The following is a 21,112-nucleotide window of genomic DNA, read 5'->3' on the forward strand; positions in this document are numbered from 1 at the left end:
CTACCCTTGGGCACGCTGTGATTTTAACAGTATTGGGCACATATGCATCTCCACAGGGTCCTGCAATAAAAAGCCGTGCTCACAATCTTGACACGCATCAAAACTATGCATATTTTTAATTTATACACTGTATTGTATTTTTTTTTTTTTTACTATAATGGTTTCTACTCTGTCCCTCCACGAACTGGCAGGGCGGTAGAGCCGAGGTGTGGAAAGGGAGGAGGATAAATTATTATGGCAATCGATGAATGAAGTTTACGAGACACGGAAGTGGGCTTTTTAAAATAACGACAATGATGTTGGTGTGATAGCTAAAAGTGAACTTCCATGTGCAGAAGCAGTCTGTCTTTGAATCAGAGTTCGTGGGGAAGAACGAGAGAGGCAGAACATGCTTGTGGGGTTTGAGGGGGCCTTTCTCTGTCCAATGCTGGGGGGGGATGGGGGGTGCCACTGGAATTTGATGCAGAGCAGCAAACAGTTACCACTTGGGGGGAAAGAAATCAAGGAGTGTAATTAATACCCAAGGTAGTTTTGGTAACTGAGCCAGGCATCTGGTTGGCCACTGCGAGAACAAGGTGTTGGTTTAGGTGGGCCCTTAGCACCAGGCAATGCTAAAGTGCTTCTCCCACCTCCCTGGCAGTAAAAACCTCAGTAATAATAATAATAATTATTATAAGCAGAGGCATCACCTTGCCGACAAAGGTCCGTATAGTTAAAGCTCTGGTTTTCCCAGTAGTGATGTATGGAAGTGAGAGCTGGACCATAAAGAAGACTGATCGCCGAAGAATGGATGCTTTTGAATTATGGTGCTGGAGGAGACTCTTGAGAGTCCCATGGACTGCAAAAAGATCAAACCTATCCATTCTCAAGGAAATCAGCCCTGAGTGCTCACTGGAAGGACAGATCCTGAAGCTGAGGCTCCAAGACTTTGGCCACCTCATGAGAAGAGAAGACTCCCTAGAAAAGACCCTGATGTTGGGAAAGATGGAGGGCACAAGGAGAAGGGGACGACAGAGGATGAGATGGTTGGACAGTGTTCTCGAAGCTACCAACATGAGTCTGACCAAACTGCGGGAGGCAGTGGAAGACAGGAGTGCCTGGCGTGCTCTGGTCCATGGGGTCACGAAGAGTCGGACATGACTAAACAACAAATAATAATAAATGAAATAAATGAAAAGCTTGGTGCCTTTTCACGACGGTGCCTCTAAGCATGCTTTGGGGCCTCCTGCAAAACCGATTGCTTCAGACTTCTTGCACAGAAACTAAGTGTGGGGGGTGGAATATGAATAGCCAATTGAGGGATCATAGAATCATAGAGTTGGAAGAGACCCCAAGGGCCACCCAGTCCAACCCCCTGCCAAGCAGGAAACACCATCAAAGCATTCCTGACAGATGGCTGTCAAGCCTCTGCTTAAAGACCTCCAAAGAAGGAGACTCACCAGCTGGCCTGAATGCAAAAAGAGAGAGGAGAGAGAGAAAAATGAGGTTTGGGTGGAGCTTTCAAGGGAACTTTGCTGATTGATGCAAGATTCTCACCCAGAGCACCTCTCTCTTCCTTCTCAAGCTCCCCTCTTCCCCGCCCCATTCAGATTTCCTGTGCGCAGCTGGAAAGAAGAAAAAACAACGTTTGAGCACTGCTAACTGCCAATCATTTCTGAGCATGGCCCACAGGGAGTCGGTTTGTAATGCAATTTGCAAAAACCCAGACAAATGGTCATGCAGGAAAATGCACGGCCTAAGTTTTTGGGTGGCTCTTCTGCTGGGGCTGCGTGATTTAAAACAAAAAACAAAAACCTGTCGGGTTGTAAAAGCAGATCACTAAGGCCCCATCTGCAGCATACAGCAATATGATGATGCCACAGTTATGGCTTTCCCCAAAGAATCCTGGGGGTTGTAGTTTGTTCAGGGTTCTGGGAGTTATTAGGAGATTCTCTATTCCAGGGGCCAGCAAACTTTTTCAGCAGGGGGCCGGTCCACTGTCCTTCAGACCTTGTGGGGGGCCGGACTATATTTTTTGGGGGGGGGGAGGATGAACAAACTCCTATGCTCCACAAATAACCCAGAGATGCATTTTAAATAAAAGGGCACGTTCTACTCATGTAAAAACACGCTGATTCTCGGACCGTCCGTGGGCCAGATTTAGAAGGCGATTGGGCCGGATCTGGCCCCCGGGCCTTAGGTTGCCTACCCATGCTCTATTCTCTCCGCAGAGTCTCTATTGCCAGAGCTTCCCGAGAAAAGGAAATGAGTGTTAAGCCACTCTAGGAGGGGGGAAAGCTAGCAGCTATTTAAAGAAAAAAAATTAAGAGAATGACAGCGAACTTTCTAGCAGCTTGTTGGTGGACTGACACCAAACTAGAGACCTGTGGTCCGACTCACTGATTACGACAATGCTTAGAATACAGTGGTACCTTTGGTTCTCAAACTTAATCCGTTCCGGAAGTCCGTTCGACTCCCGCAACCGTTTGAAAACCAAGGCGCGGCTTTTGATTGGCTGCAGGAGCTTTTCGACTTCCGGAAAATATTCGCAAACCGGAACACTCAGTTCTGAGTTTGCGGCGTTCGGGAGCCGAAACGTACGAGTACCAAGGCGTTTAAGAACCAAGGTTGTTGTTGTTCAGTCGTTCAGTCGTGTCCGACTCTTTGTGACCCCATGGACCAGAGCACGCCAGGCACTCCTGTCTTCCACTGCCTCCCGCAGTTTGGCCAAACTCATGTTAGTAGCTTCGAGAACACTGTCCAACCATCTCATGCTCTGTCGTCCCCTTCTCCTTGTGCCCTCCATCTTTCCCAACATCAGGGTCTTTTCTAGGGAGTCTTCTCTTCTCATGAGGTGGCCAAAGTACTGGAGCCTCAACTTCAGGATCCGAACCAAGGTACGACTGTAATAATATTAAAATTCATATGCTGCCTTTCATCTAGAGATCTCAGGGTGGTTCACGACGTAAAAATGCAATCTATTGAACACAAAATACATACCAAAATAAGAACAATAAGAAAGCAGTAATTTTCCCCTCCCACAACACATTTTAAAAGGTATTGGATGTTGGAAGTTACAGGAATGGCAGATGAAGATGGACTATTCATAGATGGCCAATCTGACCAGTAGAATCCGGAACCGAAGCGACCAAAAATTTCCAAGAGACTGGAGTAAATTTATTTGTTATATGAATGATCGTTGCAAAAAAATGTGAAGACATTAGCAGGACTGAAATAAATCCTGCAACGATCAACCGAGGAACTTTTCACGATCAGAGAAAAAGAGAGGACGCTAAATTTATTAAAGATCAGAAAACTATCCAGTGCGAGTGTAATTGCTGTATTTGATAACAGGAAACCAGATGGGTAGTGGGAAGTCTTACGCTCGGCAGAGCAAAGACTATATTGTTGGTTTGTCGATGTAATGTTTGAAATGTTTTATATAAAAAAAAGAAAATAGTAAAAACTATTTAAAATAAAATAGTTTAGGGAAGTTTTTAATCTGTGATATTTTAAATGTTAATATTTGATGGAAGCCGCCCAGAGTGGCTGGGGAGACCCAGCCAGATGGGCGGGGTACAAATATATTATTATTATTATTATTATTATTATTATTATTAAATAAAAGGGTATTGGATGTTAATCAGCCGAAGGCCTGGTTGAAGAGGAACGTTCTTGCCTGGTGCCTAAATTAAGGCTCTAGTTATAAAGCAGTACTGTGTATTCCTACTTTTTAAAGCAGGAACACACAGTGTCTTTGTCTCGTAGATGTGGCACTGAGTGAACATGCCTGGAAAGAGCAGGAGATCTGTCCACCCAGAAGCCAAAGGGCAGCAGACAAACGCCGCCTTAGAGTGACAAATCTTTGGAAACGGGCCGCCCGCGGGTGTGGTTCCAGCCCAGGGCATCCGGCAGCCGTGTCACTTGAAATAAGAGCTTTGCAAAGAAAGTTAGCCCTGCTGTAACTATTTTGTTGCTTGCAGGCATCATCAGGCTTCCCCAAGTAAGTCGATTCCAGAGCCTGCAGCACGTGTGAGGTGGCCGTTCCACAGCTCTCCAGCATAATAATAAATAATAATAGGGACGCAGGTGGCACTGTGGGTTAAACCACCGAGCCTAGGGCTTGCCGATCAGAAGGTCGGCGGTTCGAATCCCCGCCAGGCGTGGCGGAAGCTGCCTGGCTACCCGGGGCAGCAAACCCGGAAGCAACCGGGGACGTGGTTTCGCTCCCAGCATGCATGCGCAGTGTGTGTATGATGCATGTGTCAGATGCAGGCTGCGCATGCGTGCTGGGAGTGAAACCACGCAGGTAGGCGAGCCCCGGGCGGAGCGGCCCCGCTCCGCGCCTTGCTCGGGGCCTGCCGGCAGTGCGCAGCATTCCATAGCAGCGCGCTGCTGGCAGGAGAGACCCGAGCAAGCCCATCTGAGGCTGGCCCGCCAGCAGCGCGCCACTCCCAGTGTGCAGGCGCAGCGCACGACACATGCGTCATACGCACGCTGTGAGCAGTGCGCTGCCAGTGGGCCAGCCCGGGACAGGCTTGTTTGGGGTCCGCCGGTGGCACGCAGCGCTCTGTAGCGGTGTGCTGCCGGCGGGTGAGCCCCGAGCAAGCCCATGCAGGTGGAGGCGAGCCAGGGGGGGAACCCAGAGTGTCACCCTCTCCAGGGTGGTACCTGGGGCTCCCCGCCCCCTTCACCCCCCTCCCTACGCCACTGATCCCCGCGATGGGGTGAGCTCCCGTTGCTCGGTCCCTGCTCCTGCCCACCTAGCAGTTCGAAAGCACGTCAAAGTGCAAGTAGGTAAATAGGTACCGCTCCGGTGGGAAGGTAAACGGCGTTTCCGTGCGCTGCTCTGGTTCGCCAGAAGCGGCTTAGTCATGCTGGCCACATGACCAGGAAGCTGTCTGCGGACAAACGCCGGCTCCCTCGGCCTATAGAGCGAGATGAGCGTGGAACCCCAGAGTCGTCCGCAACTAGACCTGATGGTCAGGGGTCCCTTTACCTTTACCTAATAATAATAATAATAATAATAATAATAATAATAAGAAGAAGAAGAAGAAGAAGAAGAAGAAGTAGTTTATTATTTATACGCCCACCCATCTATGGCTGCTCGCCTGTTCGACAGACAATTGTTTGCCCTGCTGCTTGCATCAGTTAATTGTTCAGCACCCAAATGTGCGGTTAGAGTGGATGGTTCATGTAGCAGGAAGGAGTGGTCTCACTTAGGACAGGGCTTTGGGGGGAGAACAAAAGGAAAATATCTCGCCATACCATTATTATATAAAACAGGCATCCCCAACCTGTCGCCCTCCAGAAGTTTTGGCCTACAACTCCCATGATCCCTAGCTAACAGGACCATAGAATCATAGAATTGTAGAGTTGGAAGGGACCCTGAGGGTCATCTAGTTCCAACCCCCTGCAATGCAGGAATCTATTTCCCCAACGTGGGTCTCAAACCCACAGCCCTGAGATTAAGAGTCTCGTGCTTTACCGACTGAGCTATTGAAGCATGGTCAGGGATGATGGGAATTATGGATGATAGTCCAAAACATCTGGAGGGCAACAGGTTGGGGGATGCCTGATATAAAAGCTATAGTGTGCCTTCGGCATTTTTAGAACAAAGGTGTACAGTTCTGGTCACCCTCTGATCTTCGGACAGGGGCGGGGCCCAAAATAAATAAATACCAAAATGAGAAAGAGATTGGAGCACCTTCCGTGTGCAGAATGTTTAACACTTCTTTTTCTTTAGTTTAGAGGATATAGTGGATGCTCAGGTTACAGACGTAATCCGTGACGGAGGCATGTCCGCAACCCGCAGCGTTCATATCCTGCAGCGCTGCGTCAGTGCACGTGCGTGACGCAATTCAGTGATTCTGCGCATGCGCGAGCACCGAAACCCGGAAGTAACCCGTTCCGGTACTTCCGGGTTCGGCACAGAGCGCAACCTGAAAAGACAGAACCCACAGCGGCCATAACATGAGGTATGACTGTATGGGCGATTTCTGCCTTGGGGAAAACAAAGACCAAAATAGCTGCGACGCCCGGGCATGAATGGTCTTATTTACTTGAAATCACAGGACTGTAGAATTGGAAGACAACTAGTCCACTCCCTGCAATGCAGAAATCACAGCTAAATAAACCTTTAACATGTGGCTATCCAACCTGGGTTTGAAAACCTCCAGCGAAGGAGAGTCCACCACCTTTCGTCGAATCCCATTCCGCTGTCAAACAGCTTTTTAAAAGGGTGCAAATGATACTGAGATAGATGGACCGATGGTCTGATTCAGTATCAGGCAGATTATGATACACCTATGCAAAGGAATGAAAATGTCTCGACCTGCAGCCCAAAGCAACCGAGAACGGGAGCGAGGGATGTAAGGAGGGACTGATTTCTGTTCCGACTTGCATCCATCGCATGCGGCGTCGCTTCTCTTCCACTGCGTTTCAGCTTCCAACAAAAAAAAAAGCAGCATTCTTTTGCTCGCTATCCAGTGTGGCAGACATTCCACAGCAGTCATTCCAATGCAGAGGAAACACAATGCAAATGCAGGATAAGTAGTCCTTGATATTGTTTGTGGATTAAAAACGGCAAACAGCAACAGGGCTTGTTTTCTTTCTGGACAAACAAGCGACCAGTGGCAATTTTCGTCTCTTTGTCGGAATCCTCCAGCATCTACTCATGGGAGCTTCGCTGATCTCGATTCCGTAGCCAAGGGGCCACTGCAGAGAAGGCCCTGCTTGCAGTCCCCGGTGAAGGCGACTTCCGTTATTGATGGACAGGGCAGGACGGCACTGGGATTTCGTCAAAAATTTGGAGGAGGGCTGGCTTCTTCGCAAGCTGCCGTGCGTGCGTTCCGGTACTGTCGGGGGTGTCCCGCAACCCTGCTTGCAGGAGAATTTGCACGCATGCAGCATGCTGGCCTGAGCATGCCAGGTGCAGGGCTGTGGGAAGAGAAGAAGCAGACTTAAGATCGAAAGGGAGTAGCCGGGGAAGGGTTTGGTGGCCAGCTGCTGATGCCATAGCTTCTTTCTCGCTTAGCTGCCTGCGTTTACAGTTGATTAAGTTTCAGTTGATTAACCTGCATGAGTGTGCGATGGGAAGCCAGTTAGGTATCGTGGTTAAAGCGCTGGAGAGACCGGGGTTCAAATCCCCGCTCAGCCATGAAACTTACTGGGTGACCTTTGGCCAGCCGCTGCCTTTCAGACTAGCCTACCTCACAGGGTTGATGCGGGGGTGAAATGAGCAGGCAGAGAACCACGTACCCCGCCTTGAGCTCCTTGGAAGGAAAGGGTGGGATATAAAACGCAATAAATAAATATAATAAAGCAGAAATCGCCTTCTTGACCACGGGACCCACTATTGGTCTCCTCTTTAAAGGCAGAGGAAGCCCCTAACTCACAGAGGGTTTGAGACCCAGCAGCTACCCTCACCTGGTTTAGCCGGCCAGTCGAAGCCATTTCCCAGGATTGTGGCCACATAAACATATACATACAGATACATATACATATATATATACACACAATTTTTATTAAATTTTCTGTTTTAGAATTCAGAATACACATTTAAACATCCTTAAACTATCAATGACTTCCCTTCTTCTCTTTCCATGGTTCATTTTGCATATCATAAATCCCTGCGTATTTTACATAAACTAAAGAAGAAGAAGAAGAAGAAGAAGAAGAAGAAGAAGAAGAAGAAGAAGAGGAAGAAGAGTTTGGATTTGATATCCCGCTTTATCACTACCCTAAGGAGTCTCAAAGCGGCTAACATTCTCCTTTCCCTTCCTCCCCCACAACAAACACTCTGTGAGGTGAGTGGGGCTGAGAGACTTCAGAGAAGTATGACTTGCCCAAGGTCACCCAGCAGCTGCACGTGGAGGAGCGGAGACGCGAACCCGGTTCACCAGATTACGAGTCTACTGCTCTTAACCACTACACCACACTGGCTCTCATTCAGTCATCCATTATCGCATCCATCAAAACTTATTTACACTGTTGAATTTATCTTAACGCTGCCAACGTTTTCAGGTGTACACAATTCCTCCCCCCCCCATATATTCAATAAACATTTTCCAATCCTCTCTAAACATGTGTTCCTCTTGTTCTCTTATTCTATATGTTAAGTCTGCAAACTGCACATATTCCGTTAGCTTCAGTTGCCATTCTTCTTTAGTTGGGACTTTGCTCATTTTCCATTTTGGGGCTAACAAAACACGGGCCGCAGTCGTGGCATACATAAATAACCTTTTTTGACACTTGGGAATTTCCATCTGAGTTATCCCCAACAAAAAGGACTCTGGTTTTTTTTGCGGGGGAAAGTACTTTTAAACATTTTTTTCAATTCATTATGGATCATTTCCCAATACTCTTTTATCCTTTTACAGGTCCACCACATATGAAAGAACCTACCCTTAGTCTCGTTGCGTCTCCTCATTGCATGTTGACAGCTTCCAGGAGGCACAGGTGAGAGCTAAGTGCAGGGTGGGGACCAAAGGTGGACAAACGACCCCAGAAGGAGCCTGTCATGTCCCCCACCAGAGGTACTAAGGTAAAGGGACCCCTGACCATTAGGTCCAGTCGCGGACGACTCTGGGGTTGTGGCCTTCATCTCGCTTTACTGGCCTAGGGAGACGGTGTACAGCTTCCGGTCATGTGGCCAGCATGACTAAGCCGCTTCTGGCGAACCAGAGCAGCGCACGGAAATGCCATTTACCTTCCCGCCGGAGTGGTACCTATTTATCTACTTTCACTTTGACGTGCTTTCAACTGCTATGTTGGCAGGAGCAGGGACCGAGCAACGGGAGCTCACCCCGTCGTAGGGATTCGAACCGCCAACCATTCGATCGGCAAGCCCTAGGCTCTGTGGTTTAACTCACAGCGCCACCCACATCCCACCAGAGGTCCTAAAAGTAAAGGTAAAGGGACCCCTGACCATCAGGTCCAGTCGTGTCCGACTCTGGGGTTGCGGCGCTCATCTCGCTCTATAGGCCGAGGGAGCCGGTGTTTGTCCGCAGACAGCTTCCAGGTCATGTGGCCAGCATGACAAAGCCGCTTCTGGTGAACCAGAGCAGCGCACGGAAACGCTGTTTACCTTCCCGCCAGAGCGGTCCCTATTTATCTACTTGCACTTTGACGTGCTTTCGAACTGCTAGGTGGGCAGGAGCTGGGACCGAGCAACGGGAGCTCACCCCGTCGCGGGGATTCGAACCGCCGACCTTCTGATCAGCTAGCCCTAGACTCTGTGGTTTAACCCACAGCACCACCTGGGTCTCTGTCCAGAGGCCCTACCCCTCCCCTAATACCCCATCCACCCCACTGGTAGCCTGTTAGTGCAAATGCCAGGCGTAATCCCAATACGAAGCGTGAAAGGGTCTTACCGGTACGATTTTTCCCATCCTTCGCATTTAGATCAGCACCGAGCAACAGAAGAGTCTCGATTGTCCCTGCATGTCCTTCCTGCATTGTCAGCAAAGAGACACAACTTTCACACTCAGCAAAAAACAAAAACAAAACCAGAACCTTTCTCTAGGCCAGGGATCTGGGAACCTGTGGCTATCTTGATATTATTGGACTCCAGCTTCTATCATCCTTGACCATTGGCCATACGGGGGCTGGGGCTGATGGGAGTTGGAGTCCCACAACACCCGGATGATCGCAGGTCCCCCTCCCCCCCCCATTTCATTCCCATTCCCCTTCTTGTTTCAAAGTGGACAATCTGACACAGTGCAGAATAGCAGTGGGCTAGACACATTGCTTGTACAAAGGCCCAAGTTTCAGCCCTTGACTTAGCTACAAAAAACCCTATGGAAAGGAAACGACGATTTGAATGCACTATAGATATGCAGCACCAGATGGCGCCAGAGAGCAGGATTTTTTTATATGTGTTTTTCCATAGGGTTTTTTTTGTTTTGTTTTTGTTAAAACGATCTGATTTCTGACTTATTTACAGCATTTCCCCCTGCTGTTGGTAGATCCACCCCCTGGCACCTAGAGTTTCCACCTTTGTTCTGGCAAAATACAGGACAGGGCGGGGCGATCGGGGGCATTATTATTATTATCATGATTAATCTGGTGCTCAAATAACTTCAAAGCAACTCATTAAACCTATTGCAGCATAACAGGACGGCGCCTTGGGAATTTGTCACACATACAAGGACATGAATTTGTAAATCTGTCTGTGGTTTGCTACCCAGAACTTAAAATACATGGCCTTCCACACACGTGCATTTGGAGAGGATTTCTAACTTGGCAGAGGGAGAGAGGGTGTAATGAATGGCATGGTTTGTATGGGCCTAGGGGTGGCTGAAGAACACCACAAAATGGATACGATGGTCTTTGAACTGTCAGTGAACTGTTTGTGTATAAGCGCTAATGCAGGCATGGCCAAACTCGGCCCTCCAGATGTTTTGGGACTACAATAAATAATAATAATAATAATAATAATAATAATAATAATGATAATGATAATAATAATGCGCAGAAGTGCGTGATGACATCATGCGCATGTGTAGAGGTATGCCCGTCATGGGTTATGAACCGGGCTCTGGAACAGATCCGGTTCGAAACCCGAGGTACCACTGTATAGACACACCCACATATATCACATACATAAACATGCATATATGTTTGTGTGTGTGTGTGTGTGTGTGTGTGTGTGTGTATCTCAATCAGAGTGGTTTACAACAGTCACACCTAAAACCATACAATAAAAACAATTTTTAAAAAACCAGAAATTAATTATTATGGGCTGTAAGACTGCAGGAAAGAGCCCGTCTTGTATTAACTGATGGGATATAAGCTACTCTGGGAGCCTTTTTGGATGAAAAGCCCCTCCAAACAAACACCCTCAATATAATGAACAAAAGGACTGGGAACTCCTCTGCCCCCCACCCTTTGCCACAGACCCTAGAAAGCCACTGCCAGTCAGAGTAGAGAGAATTGTATTTTCATGCTGTGAACCGGCCTGAGATCTAGGGATGAAGGGCGATATACTAATAATAATAATAATTAATAATAATTAATGATAATTAATGATAATAATAATAATAATAATATCAGACTAGATGGGACCAAGGGTCTGGCTCAGGGACAAGGCAAACAAACCCACATGTTCCTACGATGAATTGCACTTGTCGGCAATTCAGTTTTAATAGCCCGATTTATCTTCCACAGGCAGCTGAAGAGCTGCTGAGAGAATTAAGTCCCGTGAAGATAAAAGGCTGGCTTCCTAGCTGTAAATCTAATGCACTACTGCTCAGCCAGCCAGCATTGCTCTTTCTAACGGCAGGCTCAGGGGCCGAGCGCTGAGAGCTGGGCAGCCAAAATGGAGCCAAGAGGCGGGGGATCGGAACGAGTAGAGAATTTCCTAGTTTTAAAGGAGCGAAACAAGAGGGTCTTTGTGCAGGGAGAGGAGGGCAGAATGGAATAAAGCTGGTGTGGAGGAACTTACATCATCATCATCACCATTATTATTATTATTATTATTATTAATTAATTAAATTTGCATTTCTCAGGGTGGTTCACAGCCTAAAAATGCATTATAAAAACACAAAGTACATGATTAAAAACAGTAACAAAAAAAATGCAAACCCGTTGGCCCTCCAGATGTTGCCAACTACAACTCCCATCATCCCCGCCCATTAACACCTGGAGGGCTCCCCTGCCAGTGGCTCAGTGGGTAAAGCATGAGATGGTTGGATCTCAGGGTCGCGGGTTCGAACCTCACGTGGGGCAAAAGGGTCCTTCATTGCAGAGAGGGTCAGACTAGTTGGTCCTTGGCAGTCCCTTCCAACTCTACGATTCTACGCCAGTTCCGTGCAACAGCATTGCACAGATGCGGGGCACTGTTTATAAGGAGAAACTAGGGCAAGCGGGATATAAAACGGAAGAATGGTTTGAAGAGGTGTGGGATAATAGCTATTAATGATAAATTAACGTACAGGGGCGGAGCAAGGGGGCGGGGGGGCCGCCCCGGGTTCCATAATGGAGGGGGTGACAAATTATCAAGGAATTTTTTTTAATGCCTGCTCCGAAGGTCTTATCTTACTATACTAGGGATTATATAGCTATATATGAAATTTCATGCATATCGGTTAATATCTTGACCCTCCTCCACCAAAATACAGTGGTACCTCGCAAGACGAATGCCTCACGCAACGAAAAACTCGCTAGACGAAAGGGTTTTGCGATTTTTTAGGTGACTCGCAAGACGAAAATTTCAATGCATTCCTATGGGAATTAAATTTCAATGCATTCCTATGGGAAACCGTGCTTCGCAAGACGAATTTTTCGCAATACGAAACGACTCGCGGAACGAATTAATTTCATCGTGGGGCACCACTGTAGCTGTTCACTTGGCTGTTTTCCTATGTCATGAAGGCTGAAATTTCAGTTCAGTGGAGCACTTACTGTTCCCAACCCTAACCCTGTGGAAAGCCATCTAATTAGAATTTTATTTGATATTGAGATGTTTTTAGGAGGTAATTTAATTATTGTTTGATTTTATACCAATGTTATGTATCTGATGTTAGCCACCCTGAGCCCAACTTCGGCCGGGGAGGGTGGGATATAAATAAAAGTTTATTATTACTTATTATTACTTGTTATTCCTTTGTAAGAAAATATGAAATAACGTAAAACCATTTTTGCGGTGGGGGGGGGAATCAATGGCGGGGTGAGAAGAAATTTTCTGCACTGCGTACCACCTGACCTTCCCATGCCTCGGGGGGAGGGTGACAAAAAATTTTTTGCCCCTGGGTACCAATTTACCTTGCTACGCCCCAGTTAACGTGCGCTATTAAGGTAAGACGGGGGATGCGCAGGAGAAATTATTTTGAGGAGATATGGAGGGCGCTTCTAGAATTTGTACTGGTTTTTTACAAAATATATTTTTATCAAAGATTTCTTAGTATGCAAAAACCCGTGCATTGTCTCTTTTAGAATTCGTGCTGCTCAAACGGAAAGGGGTCAAACCATCGCAAGAGGTGTTGAATTTTTGGGAGGTTGGATAGTCACAATGGAATGGTCTCGGTGGTGGGGTGCACGTTTTTATTCTTATTTATTTATGATTATCACCTTGTCAAAATAAATTTAAAAATAAATAAATAAAACTTTTTTTAAAAAAAAAAAGAAAGGGGAATCAGAGCGGAGCACAAGAAGTCTTGATTTGTTTTTGTTTTTTAAAAAACGCTTTGTGCATCCGTGTCTAATTTTTCTCTCTCTTTCTGTACACCTACCAAAGAATAAAATAAAATAGACAAAGAAGAAGATTGTCAAAATAAATTACAGAACTATGCTGGGCAAATTATTACCAAAACAAAAAAAGGCCGTATGTTGAAAGCTTTGTGTACAGATTCTCACCTAGGTATAACTTTTAAAAAGGCACTTGTAATAAAATGAAGAAGGTTTTAAAATCGGATTGTTAAGTAGATACGGTTTTATGGACATGCATGAGCAAGGATATTACAATGGAACGTAGAGGGGGAGTGGAGGGAAGTCAACCCTCCCAAAATATGGTTTAATTTGGTTATGGGCCCCCCCCATGTGTTTTTTTTTTTCCATTTTGTCATTTTTGGAAAATAAACAAAATGTTATAAGGCCCCCCCCAAAAGAATAAAATAATAGAGGGAGGGGAGGAAAAACATCTCTTGGGAAACCAGCCTTCGAAGGCACAGTAGCCGCCCCCTCAGTGAAAACTCCCGAGGAGATAAGCAAACAACCTTGGCAGCATAATGCAAGGCTGTGAGCTGCAGCGATGTGGCTCTGGCATTGACGTCAACGCCGAGATCTGAAACAAGGAACCGGAGGGCAGGATCCTGCGCAGTGACCGCGGCTTGGTGCAGAGGCTGAGCGCCGAGCGCGTCCCGGACGGTGTAGCAAGCCTAAGGGTGTGAAAAAGGCAAAAGTCTTGCGTGAGAATCCAGCCCAACCGCCTGGCGTCACAACCTGTCAGGATCACAGGCCATCTCCGCACCAGATGTTTGAAGCAGGGATCAGCAAACTTTTTCAGCAGGGGGGCCGTTCACTGTCCGTCAGACCTTGTGGGGGGCCGGACTATATTTTGAAAAAACAACAACGAACGAATTCCTATGCCCCACAAATAACCCAGAGGTGCATTTGAAATAAAAGCACACATTCTACTCATGTAAAAACACGCTGATTCCCGGACCGTCTGCGGGCCGGATTGAGAAGACGATTGGGCCGCATCTGGCCCCTGGGCCTTAGTTTGCCTACCTATGGTTTAAAGCATTGCTCTCCCGCTTTAAACAGAACCTCTCCCCCCCCAAAAGAGGATCCTGGGAACCGTAGTTTGCTAGGGGTGCTGAGAGTTGTTAGGAGATGCCTCTCCCAAGGCTAGAATTCCCAGAGCGCTTTATAACAGTCCATTCCTCTTCACAGGGAATTTTGGAATTTTGAGTTCTAGGAGGGGGATCGGGGGTCGCCCAACAACTCTCAGAGAGCTTAAACTACGGCTGTGTCAGCAAAGGGTTGATGGGAGTTGTAGTCCAAAACAGATGGAAGGCGCCAGGTTGGGTGGGAGCCGTTCTGGGAAATCACACCTCCGGTTGATGTAGACAGTGCTTCTTTCCTTTAAAAATGTTTTGGGGTAGTCTCATTTTCCTACTGATATTGAAATGCCACCCCTCAATGAGGCCAAACTTAAGATTCACAAAATGTTAAGGGGTATTCGTACCCCTGCGTCCTGTGTCCCCCCCCCCCGAAAAAAGCACTGGATACAGAGCCACAAAACAAATATTGATAGCAAGTAAAAGAAATCAAGATTCATGAGCCTCACCCAAGTCTTAGGGTTCCACTCTTTTGCATTTTTAGGACACAACGTCCGCGATGTTTGCACGCACCTTGTGTCTCTCTAGAAGCAGCTGGGCGATGCCAAGATGCCCGTGTTGTATCGCGTCCATAAAAGGTGTGGCGCCACATTTGTCCCTGCTGTCGGGTGGGTAGCAGCACCTTAGGGTTAAGTAAAAAAAAGACAAGTTAGAGCAGTGATTTCCGAAGGCGTTGTCCCCTGGTGGGGGCTGTGGGGGTACCTGGGGGGGGGTGGCATCACACACAAAGGAGTGTGCAAATGACTATCAGACTGTGAAAAGCTGGAATCCCTGGACAATTTTGTTGAATTAATTCAACTAAATCGTTTCAATTGGGTTTTGAGTAAACGTCCAATTTGGTGTCACTGTTTTTAAATTTTTTTGTGTTATTCTCTTCCTTAGTGGAAGATAATATATTTTTAAATAGGGTTTTATAGGTTGTCTTTTTAAATAGGGTAGGCAGTGGGGATAAGTTTGTGGAACTAAGGGTTGCAGTTACAGGTGGGTAGCCGTGTTGGTCTGCCATAGTCAAAACAAAATCGAAAATTCTTTCTAGTAGCACCTTAGAGACCAACTGAGTTTGTTCCTGGTATGAGCTTTCGTGTGCATGCACACGTATCTGAAGAAGTGTGGTATCTGAAGAAGTGTGCATGCACACGAAAGCTCATACCAGGAACAAACTCAGTTGGTCTCTAAGGTGCTACTAGAAAGAATTTTCGATTTTGTTGGAACTAAGGGGACAGTGGCCTGAAAAAGTTCCATCTACACCACTTGGAGCTCCTTGGAATAAAATGGTCGTTATAGCAATGTAATAAATAAACAAATATTCCTCCTGTGGGAAGCCCGAAAGACAGGAAGTCTGCTTACCTTTCAAGAAGTATTTCCACTACCTCCAGGTGTCCATGCATTGCTGTGTGACAAAGAGGGAATTTATCAAAGTTGGGTTTGATGACAGATACCGGACTTCCCCAACCTGGTGACCTCCAGATGTTTTTAGGCTATGATTCCCATCATCCTCGGCCGGTAAATCTTCCCTCAATATTTTTGGTCACAAATTAAAGTCCCCATAGTTGACATCTGGGCTTTTTTCCCCCAGCCGGAACTTGCCGGAACTTAGTTCTGGCACCTCTCAGGTGGGTTCCTTTGCCGTCATATGAGAGCAAGGGAGGTGTTCATGGCGAGTTCTGGCACCTCGTTTTATAGAAAAAGAGCACTGGTTGATATCAGTATCTACAGGGGAGCCTTGGTTCTCGAACTTAATCCGTTCGACTCCCAAATCCATTCAAAAACCATGGCGCGGCTTCCGATTGGCTGCAGGAGCTTCCTTCCTGCACTCAAACAGAAGCCACATTGGACATTCGGCTTCTGAAAAACGTTCGAAAACCGGAACACTTAACTTCCAAAGTGAGCAAAGTCCACAATACAGTCGTAACTCGGAAGTCAAACGCCTTGCCAGTCGGATGTTTTGGCTCCCGAAGGTCGCAAACCCGGAAGTGAGTGTTACTTGGAACCTAAAAGTCCGTTGTGGCTTCCGATTGGCTGCAGGAACTTCCTGCAGCCAATCGGAAGCCGCGCCTTGGTTCCCGAACGTTTTGGAAGTCGGACAGACTTCTGGAATGGATTCCATTCGACTTCCAAGGTACGACTGTATAGCGGTACCTTGGTTCTCAAACGCCTTGTTACTCAAACAACTTGGAAACCAAACACCGCAGACCTGGAAGTTAAGTATTCCGGTTTGCGGACATTTTTCGGAAGCCGAACATGCTCCGTTTTGAATGTTACGCTTCCATTTTGAGTGTTACGTTGAGATCTGTCTGTTTTTGCTATTTATTTTGTGGTTTTTTGTTTAGTTTTTGTGAATGGGTGGAACCCAGTTCAGCTACTGATTGATTGGTTGGTTGCGTGACTGCAGTACATTGTTTACTGCTTTCATTTTGTGGATCAATGGTCTCGTTAGATAGTAAAATTCATGTTAAATTGCTGTTTTAGGGGTTGTTTTCAAAAGTCTGGAACAGATCAATCCGTTTTGCATTACTTCCTATGGGAAAGCACGCCTTGGTTTTGGAACGCTTTGGTTTTGGAACAGACTTCTGGAACGGATTAAGTTTGAGAACCAAGGTACCACTGTATCTTGCAAGTTTTGGACTTTCTGGGGACTCCAGATCCTCCTCTGCCATAACCTCTTTGGAAGAGGAGTAATCCGGTTGGAGCAAGACCGACTCAGAGGTCAGCAGTTCCCGATCACAACCTTCTGATAATGCAACTAGGGAAAGACCAAGGGATTTTGCTAACTTTTGACCTCAAATGGTGGGACTACAGTCCCAAGGAAAAAGACATCCACTTCTACCCGGACACTGAGGTCAAGCGCCGAGGGCCTTCTGGCGGTTCCCTCACTGCGAGAAGCCAAGTTACAGGGAACCAGGCAGAGGGCCTTCTCGGTAGTGGCTCCCTCCCTGTGGAACACCCTCCCAGCAGAGGTCAATGCAAAAAACAACTACCAGACTTTTAGAAGACATCTGAAGGCAGCCCTGTTTAGGGAAGCTTTTAATGTTTGATGGATTATTGCATTTTAATATTTTGTTGGAAGCCGCCCAGAGTGGCTGGGGAAGCCCAGCCAAATGGGCAGGGTATAAATAAATTAATTATTATTATTATTATTATTATTATTATTATTATTATTATTATTACTACTTATGGCCGAGGTGATGCATCATCTGTATGCCTGCAATCACACACCTTAACTCACCTGCTGTGTGTAGGGGAGTCCTCTTGATTTTGCTTTCCGTGTCCCAAATGGTTGGAGAGACATCCAGGAGGTACCGGATTACCTCAGGGTCCCCCTCTCGGCTGGCAATATGGAAACAGCTCCAGCCATCTTTGTTCTTCAGTAACGGGTTTGCTCCGTGGTCAATGAGATCCTGAATGACTTCTAGATTCCTTCTGGTGCAGGCCATCATGAGGGGAGTCCTAAAAGTCCGGGACGGGGATGGGGGAGACACAATTTATTATCAGAGACAGAAACATTTCCTCCCAATTCATAGGAGACAGCATCCACTATTCTAGAACCAGCCTTGGGGCCAGTCAGAAGAAGATTTCAGATCCTGGAGGCGGTTGGAGGATGGATGGCGGCTACCAGATTGAGGTTGAATCCTGACAAGACAGAGATTTCAAAGTGCCTACGTGCAGAAAGTCAGCTATCCACCTCTGGCAATTAACTGTTGGCTGCAGGCCAAGATCTACTCTCTCTCTCTCTAGACCCTTAGTAACGATCTTGTGATTGGTTAAGGAGTTCCTAAAGAGATGAGCTCTGTGTGGGGTTGTCTGTGGGGTTGTGTAGTTTGGTTAATGAAGGTTGCGAGAGAGAGGGAGAGACAGAGAGAGAGAGAGAGACAGAGAGACAGAGAGGAGAGGTTTTACTTTTGTTTCTTTTATTTCCTAAGTCTGTATATAGTAACTTATGGATACTTGTTGCTTCAATAAATGCTGTATAAATATAGTTATCCAAAGTGAAGTTGCTGAGCTCCTGCGTCGTGCTGTCCAGTCAATGCTCTACAGCCAGAAGCTTCCAGAAAACCTGCGTTCACTCTGCTGTGTCCAGGACTACGTTATCCCTGACACTAAATTTTAATAATTCTAGGCTGCATCAACAGAAGTCTAGTGTCCAGATCAAGGAAAGTAATAGTCCCACTCTATTCTGCCTTGTTCAGACCACACCTGGAATACTGTGTCCAATTTTGGGCACCACAATTTAAGAAGGATGTTGACAAGCTGGAAGGTGTGCAGAGGAGAGCAGCCAAGATGATCAGGGGTTTGGAAACTAAGCCTGATGAGGAGCGCTTGAAGGAGCTGGGTATATTTAGCTTGGAGAAGTGGAGACTGGACTCTCCTTCCTTGGAGGTTTTCAAGCAGAGGTTGGACGGCCATCTGTCATGGATGCTTTAGTTGAGATTCCGGCATTGCAGGGGGGTTGGACTAGGTGACCCACGAGGTCCCTTCCAACTCTATGATTTTAGGATTCTATACGTTGTGCTCAGAACTGTTGTTAGAAAAGTGGAATGCAAATATCAAGTCAAATTCAAATCAGATTTCCCTGGAGGGAGTGAAGGAGTTGAAGAGGCGATACTCAGTGGCAGGCTCCTGACTTGCATGCAGAAGATTTAGGTCCCAGCATCTCCACTTAGCAGGTGTTGCTTAAAGCCCTGGAGAGCTGCTGCCAGCCAGTGTGGGCAATACTAGAAGGACCAATGGTCTGACTCAGTATAAGGCTGCTTCCTAAGTTCCTTCAGTGTTCCTTCCAACTCTACGATTTCGTTGCAAATGCTAAACACGATCCAAGTTACAACCAAAGACCCCCACCCTCTGCAAAAAAAAATCTCGACGGCAACATACCAGTCTGCTTTCTTCAAGCAATCGACAGTAGCTCCTCTGTTCAGCAGGTACAAGACGCAGTCCCTGTGACCCATGGAGGCCGCCTCGTGGAGGGGTCGCTTGTAATCGCTATTAAACACTTCGATGTCCATTTCTAAGGTCTCGACTAAGTAAGCGAGGATCCTCAGCTGGCCGTGCCGGGCCGCGTAGTGGAGCAGGGTGTCCCCAGACCTCCCATAGTGCCTCTTCTTCGCATCCCGGACATTTGCAACCTCCTCTTTCAGAAGGGTGAGCTTCCCTTCCTTCACCAACCTAGGCAGGTTGCCTTCAGCCATTGCTGAAGGCGGACGCAAAAACTACAGCTCCGAGTAAGAATCCGGAAAGTAAGAATCCTCTAGGTCTCCATGGTGTTTTGGTCCCCCGTGGCCTAAAAACAGGAAGCAAAAAGGGGGGGAGGAATCATAAGAGAGGCTCCACCTGTTGAGTCAAGTGTCTACCTGTTACTTCAACTACCAACTCCATAGCTGTCAACTTTTCCCTTTTCTTGCGAGGAATCCTATTCAGAATAAGGAAATTTCCCTTTTTAAAAAAGGGAAAAGTTGACAGCTATGCAACTCCAACCTAAGCCTAGATTCCTCCAAGGTGACAAGGGATACCCTTTGGATTCTAGGATTTTGGAAGGGCGTTGCAGCTCAGCAACAGAGCACATGCGTTGCAGGATAAAGGTAAAGGGACCCCTGACCGTTCGGTCCAGTCGCGGACGACTCTGGGGTTGCAGCGCTCATCTCGCTTTACTGGCCGAGGGAGCCGGTGTACAGCTTCTGGGTCATGTGGCCAGCATGACTAAGCCGCTTCTGGCGAACCAGAGCAGTGCTCAGAAACGCTCAGAACCAGAGCAGTGCTCAGAAACGCCATTTACCTTCCCGCCAGAGTGGTACCTATTTATCTATTTATTGACGTGCTTTCGAACTGCTAGGTGGGCAGGAGCAGGGACCGAGCAACGGGAGCTCATCCCGTCGCGGGGATTCGAATCGCCGACCTTCTGACCGGCAAGCCCAAGAGGCTCAGTGGTTTCGATCACAGCGCCACCTGTGTCCCGCTTTGCAGGATAGAAAGCAATTAATTCTAGGTTTGTCCCCATCCTCCTCCCTGCCGAGTTCTGCAAGAGGGGTCCACAAGACAGCTCAGTTGGTAGACTCTGAAGCTCAGGGTTGTGGATTCGAACCGCGATGCTGGGCAAAAAGTTCCTATACTGCAGAGGGTTGGACTAGATGAGCCTCGGCGTCCCCTTTCAACTCTCCAATTCTATGAGTCTATGAATACCAAGGCTACAGAAGGAGCCAGCCAGAGCCACCCTCTGAGCAGGTTGTATGCGAGGCGTGTGGGGCAGTGGCCTGTGTGCCCTAATATGACAGCATAGGCTGCAGCGGGATGAGGGAGACGACAGGGCTCCTGTACCTTTAGTAGCTTGCTACCCTCTTTTGCATAGCTGTTAAAGGTGCAGAAGCCCTCTCTTCTCTTCTGCATCTGGCTACCTTCTGAGTTGCACTTCACATTTCTGTACTGCCAACCGTAACTTGATTACCTGGCTTTCTAAAAACACTCCTCCACCCCAGAATCCTTCTCAACAGCTGATGGGTTGATTTGATTCACTATTATTTATATGCCGCTTTTCATTCAAACGAATCACAAAGGGGTTTACAAACGCTAAATTATAATAACACGATGGCAGAAACAGGCTTATCCAGGGAGCGTAAAAAATCAATGACGATCCTGGCTAACGTTACCTGAGCCGCAGATTCTTTTGTAGCCAAAACAGCACCACCTGCACACAAGCAGGTGTGGGGAACCCTTAAAGTTTGCAAGAAGACTTGGGGGGCACCCCAAGTGGCAACCCCACAAAACTGCCCATGCTCAGTGGGCACAAAATGCGCATTGACTGT

General features: G+C 47.2%; 1 protein-coding gene across 1 annotated transcript; it reads right to left on the reverse strand.

The window, feature by feature from the left end:
- Positions 1 to 6,284: 6,284 nt before the first annotated feature.
- Positions 6,285 to 19,583, reverse strand: ANKRD16 (ankyrin repeat domain 16). Its single transcript, XM_033163256.1, has 7 exons — positions 19,191 to 19,583; positions 17,548 to 17,768; positions 15,669 to 15,711; positions 14,835 to 14,943; positions 13,695 to 13,856; positions 9,354 to 9,432; positions 6,285 to 6,918 (listed from the first exon to the last, which is right to left on the reverse strand). Exons 1-7 carry the CDS (start codon positions 19,502 to 19,504, stop codon positions 6,743 to 6,745), a joined length of 1,104 nt encoding a protein of 367 aa, XP_033019147.1. The 5' UTR covers positions 19,505 to 19,583; the 3' UTR covers positions 6,285 to 6,742.
- Positions 19,584 to 21,112: the final 1,529 nt, after the last annotated feature.

The sequence above is a fragment of the Lacerta agilis genome, chromosome 10, assembly GCF_009819535.1.
Source record: "Lacerta agilis isolate rLacAgi1 chromosome 10, rLacAgi1.pri, whole genome shotgun sequence".
Lineage (NCBI taxonomy): Eukaryota > Metazoa > Chordata > Lepidosauria > Squamata > Lacertidae > Lacerta > Lacerta agilis.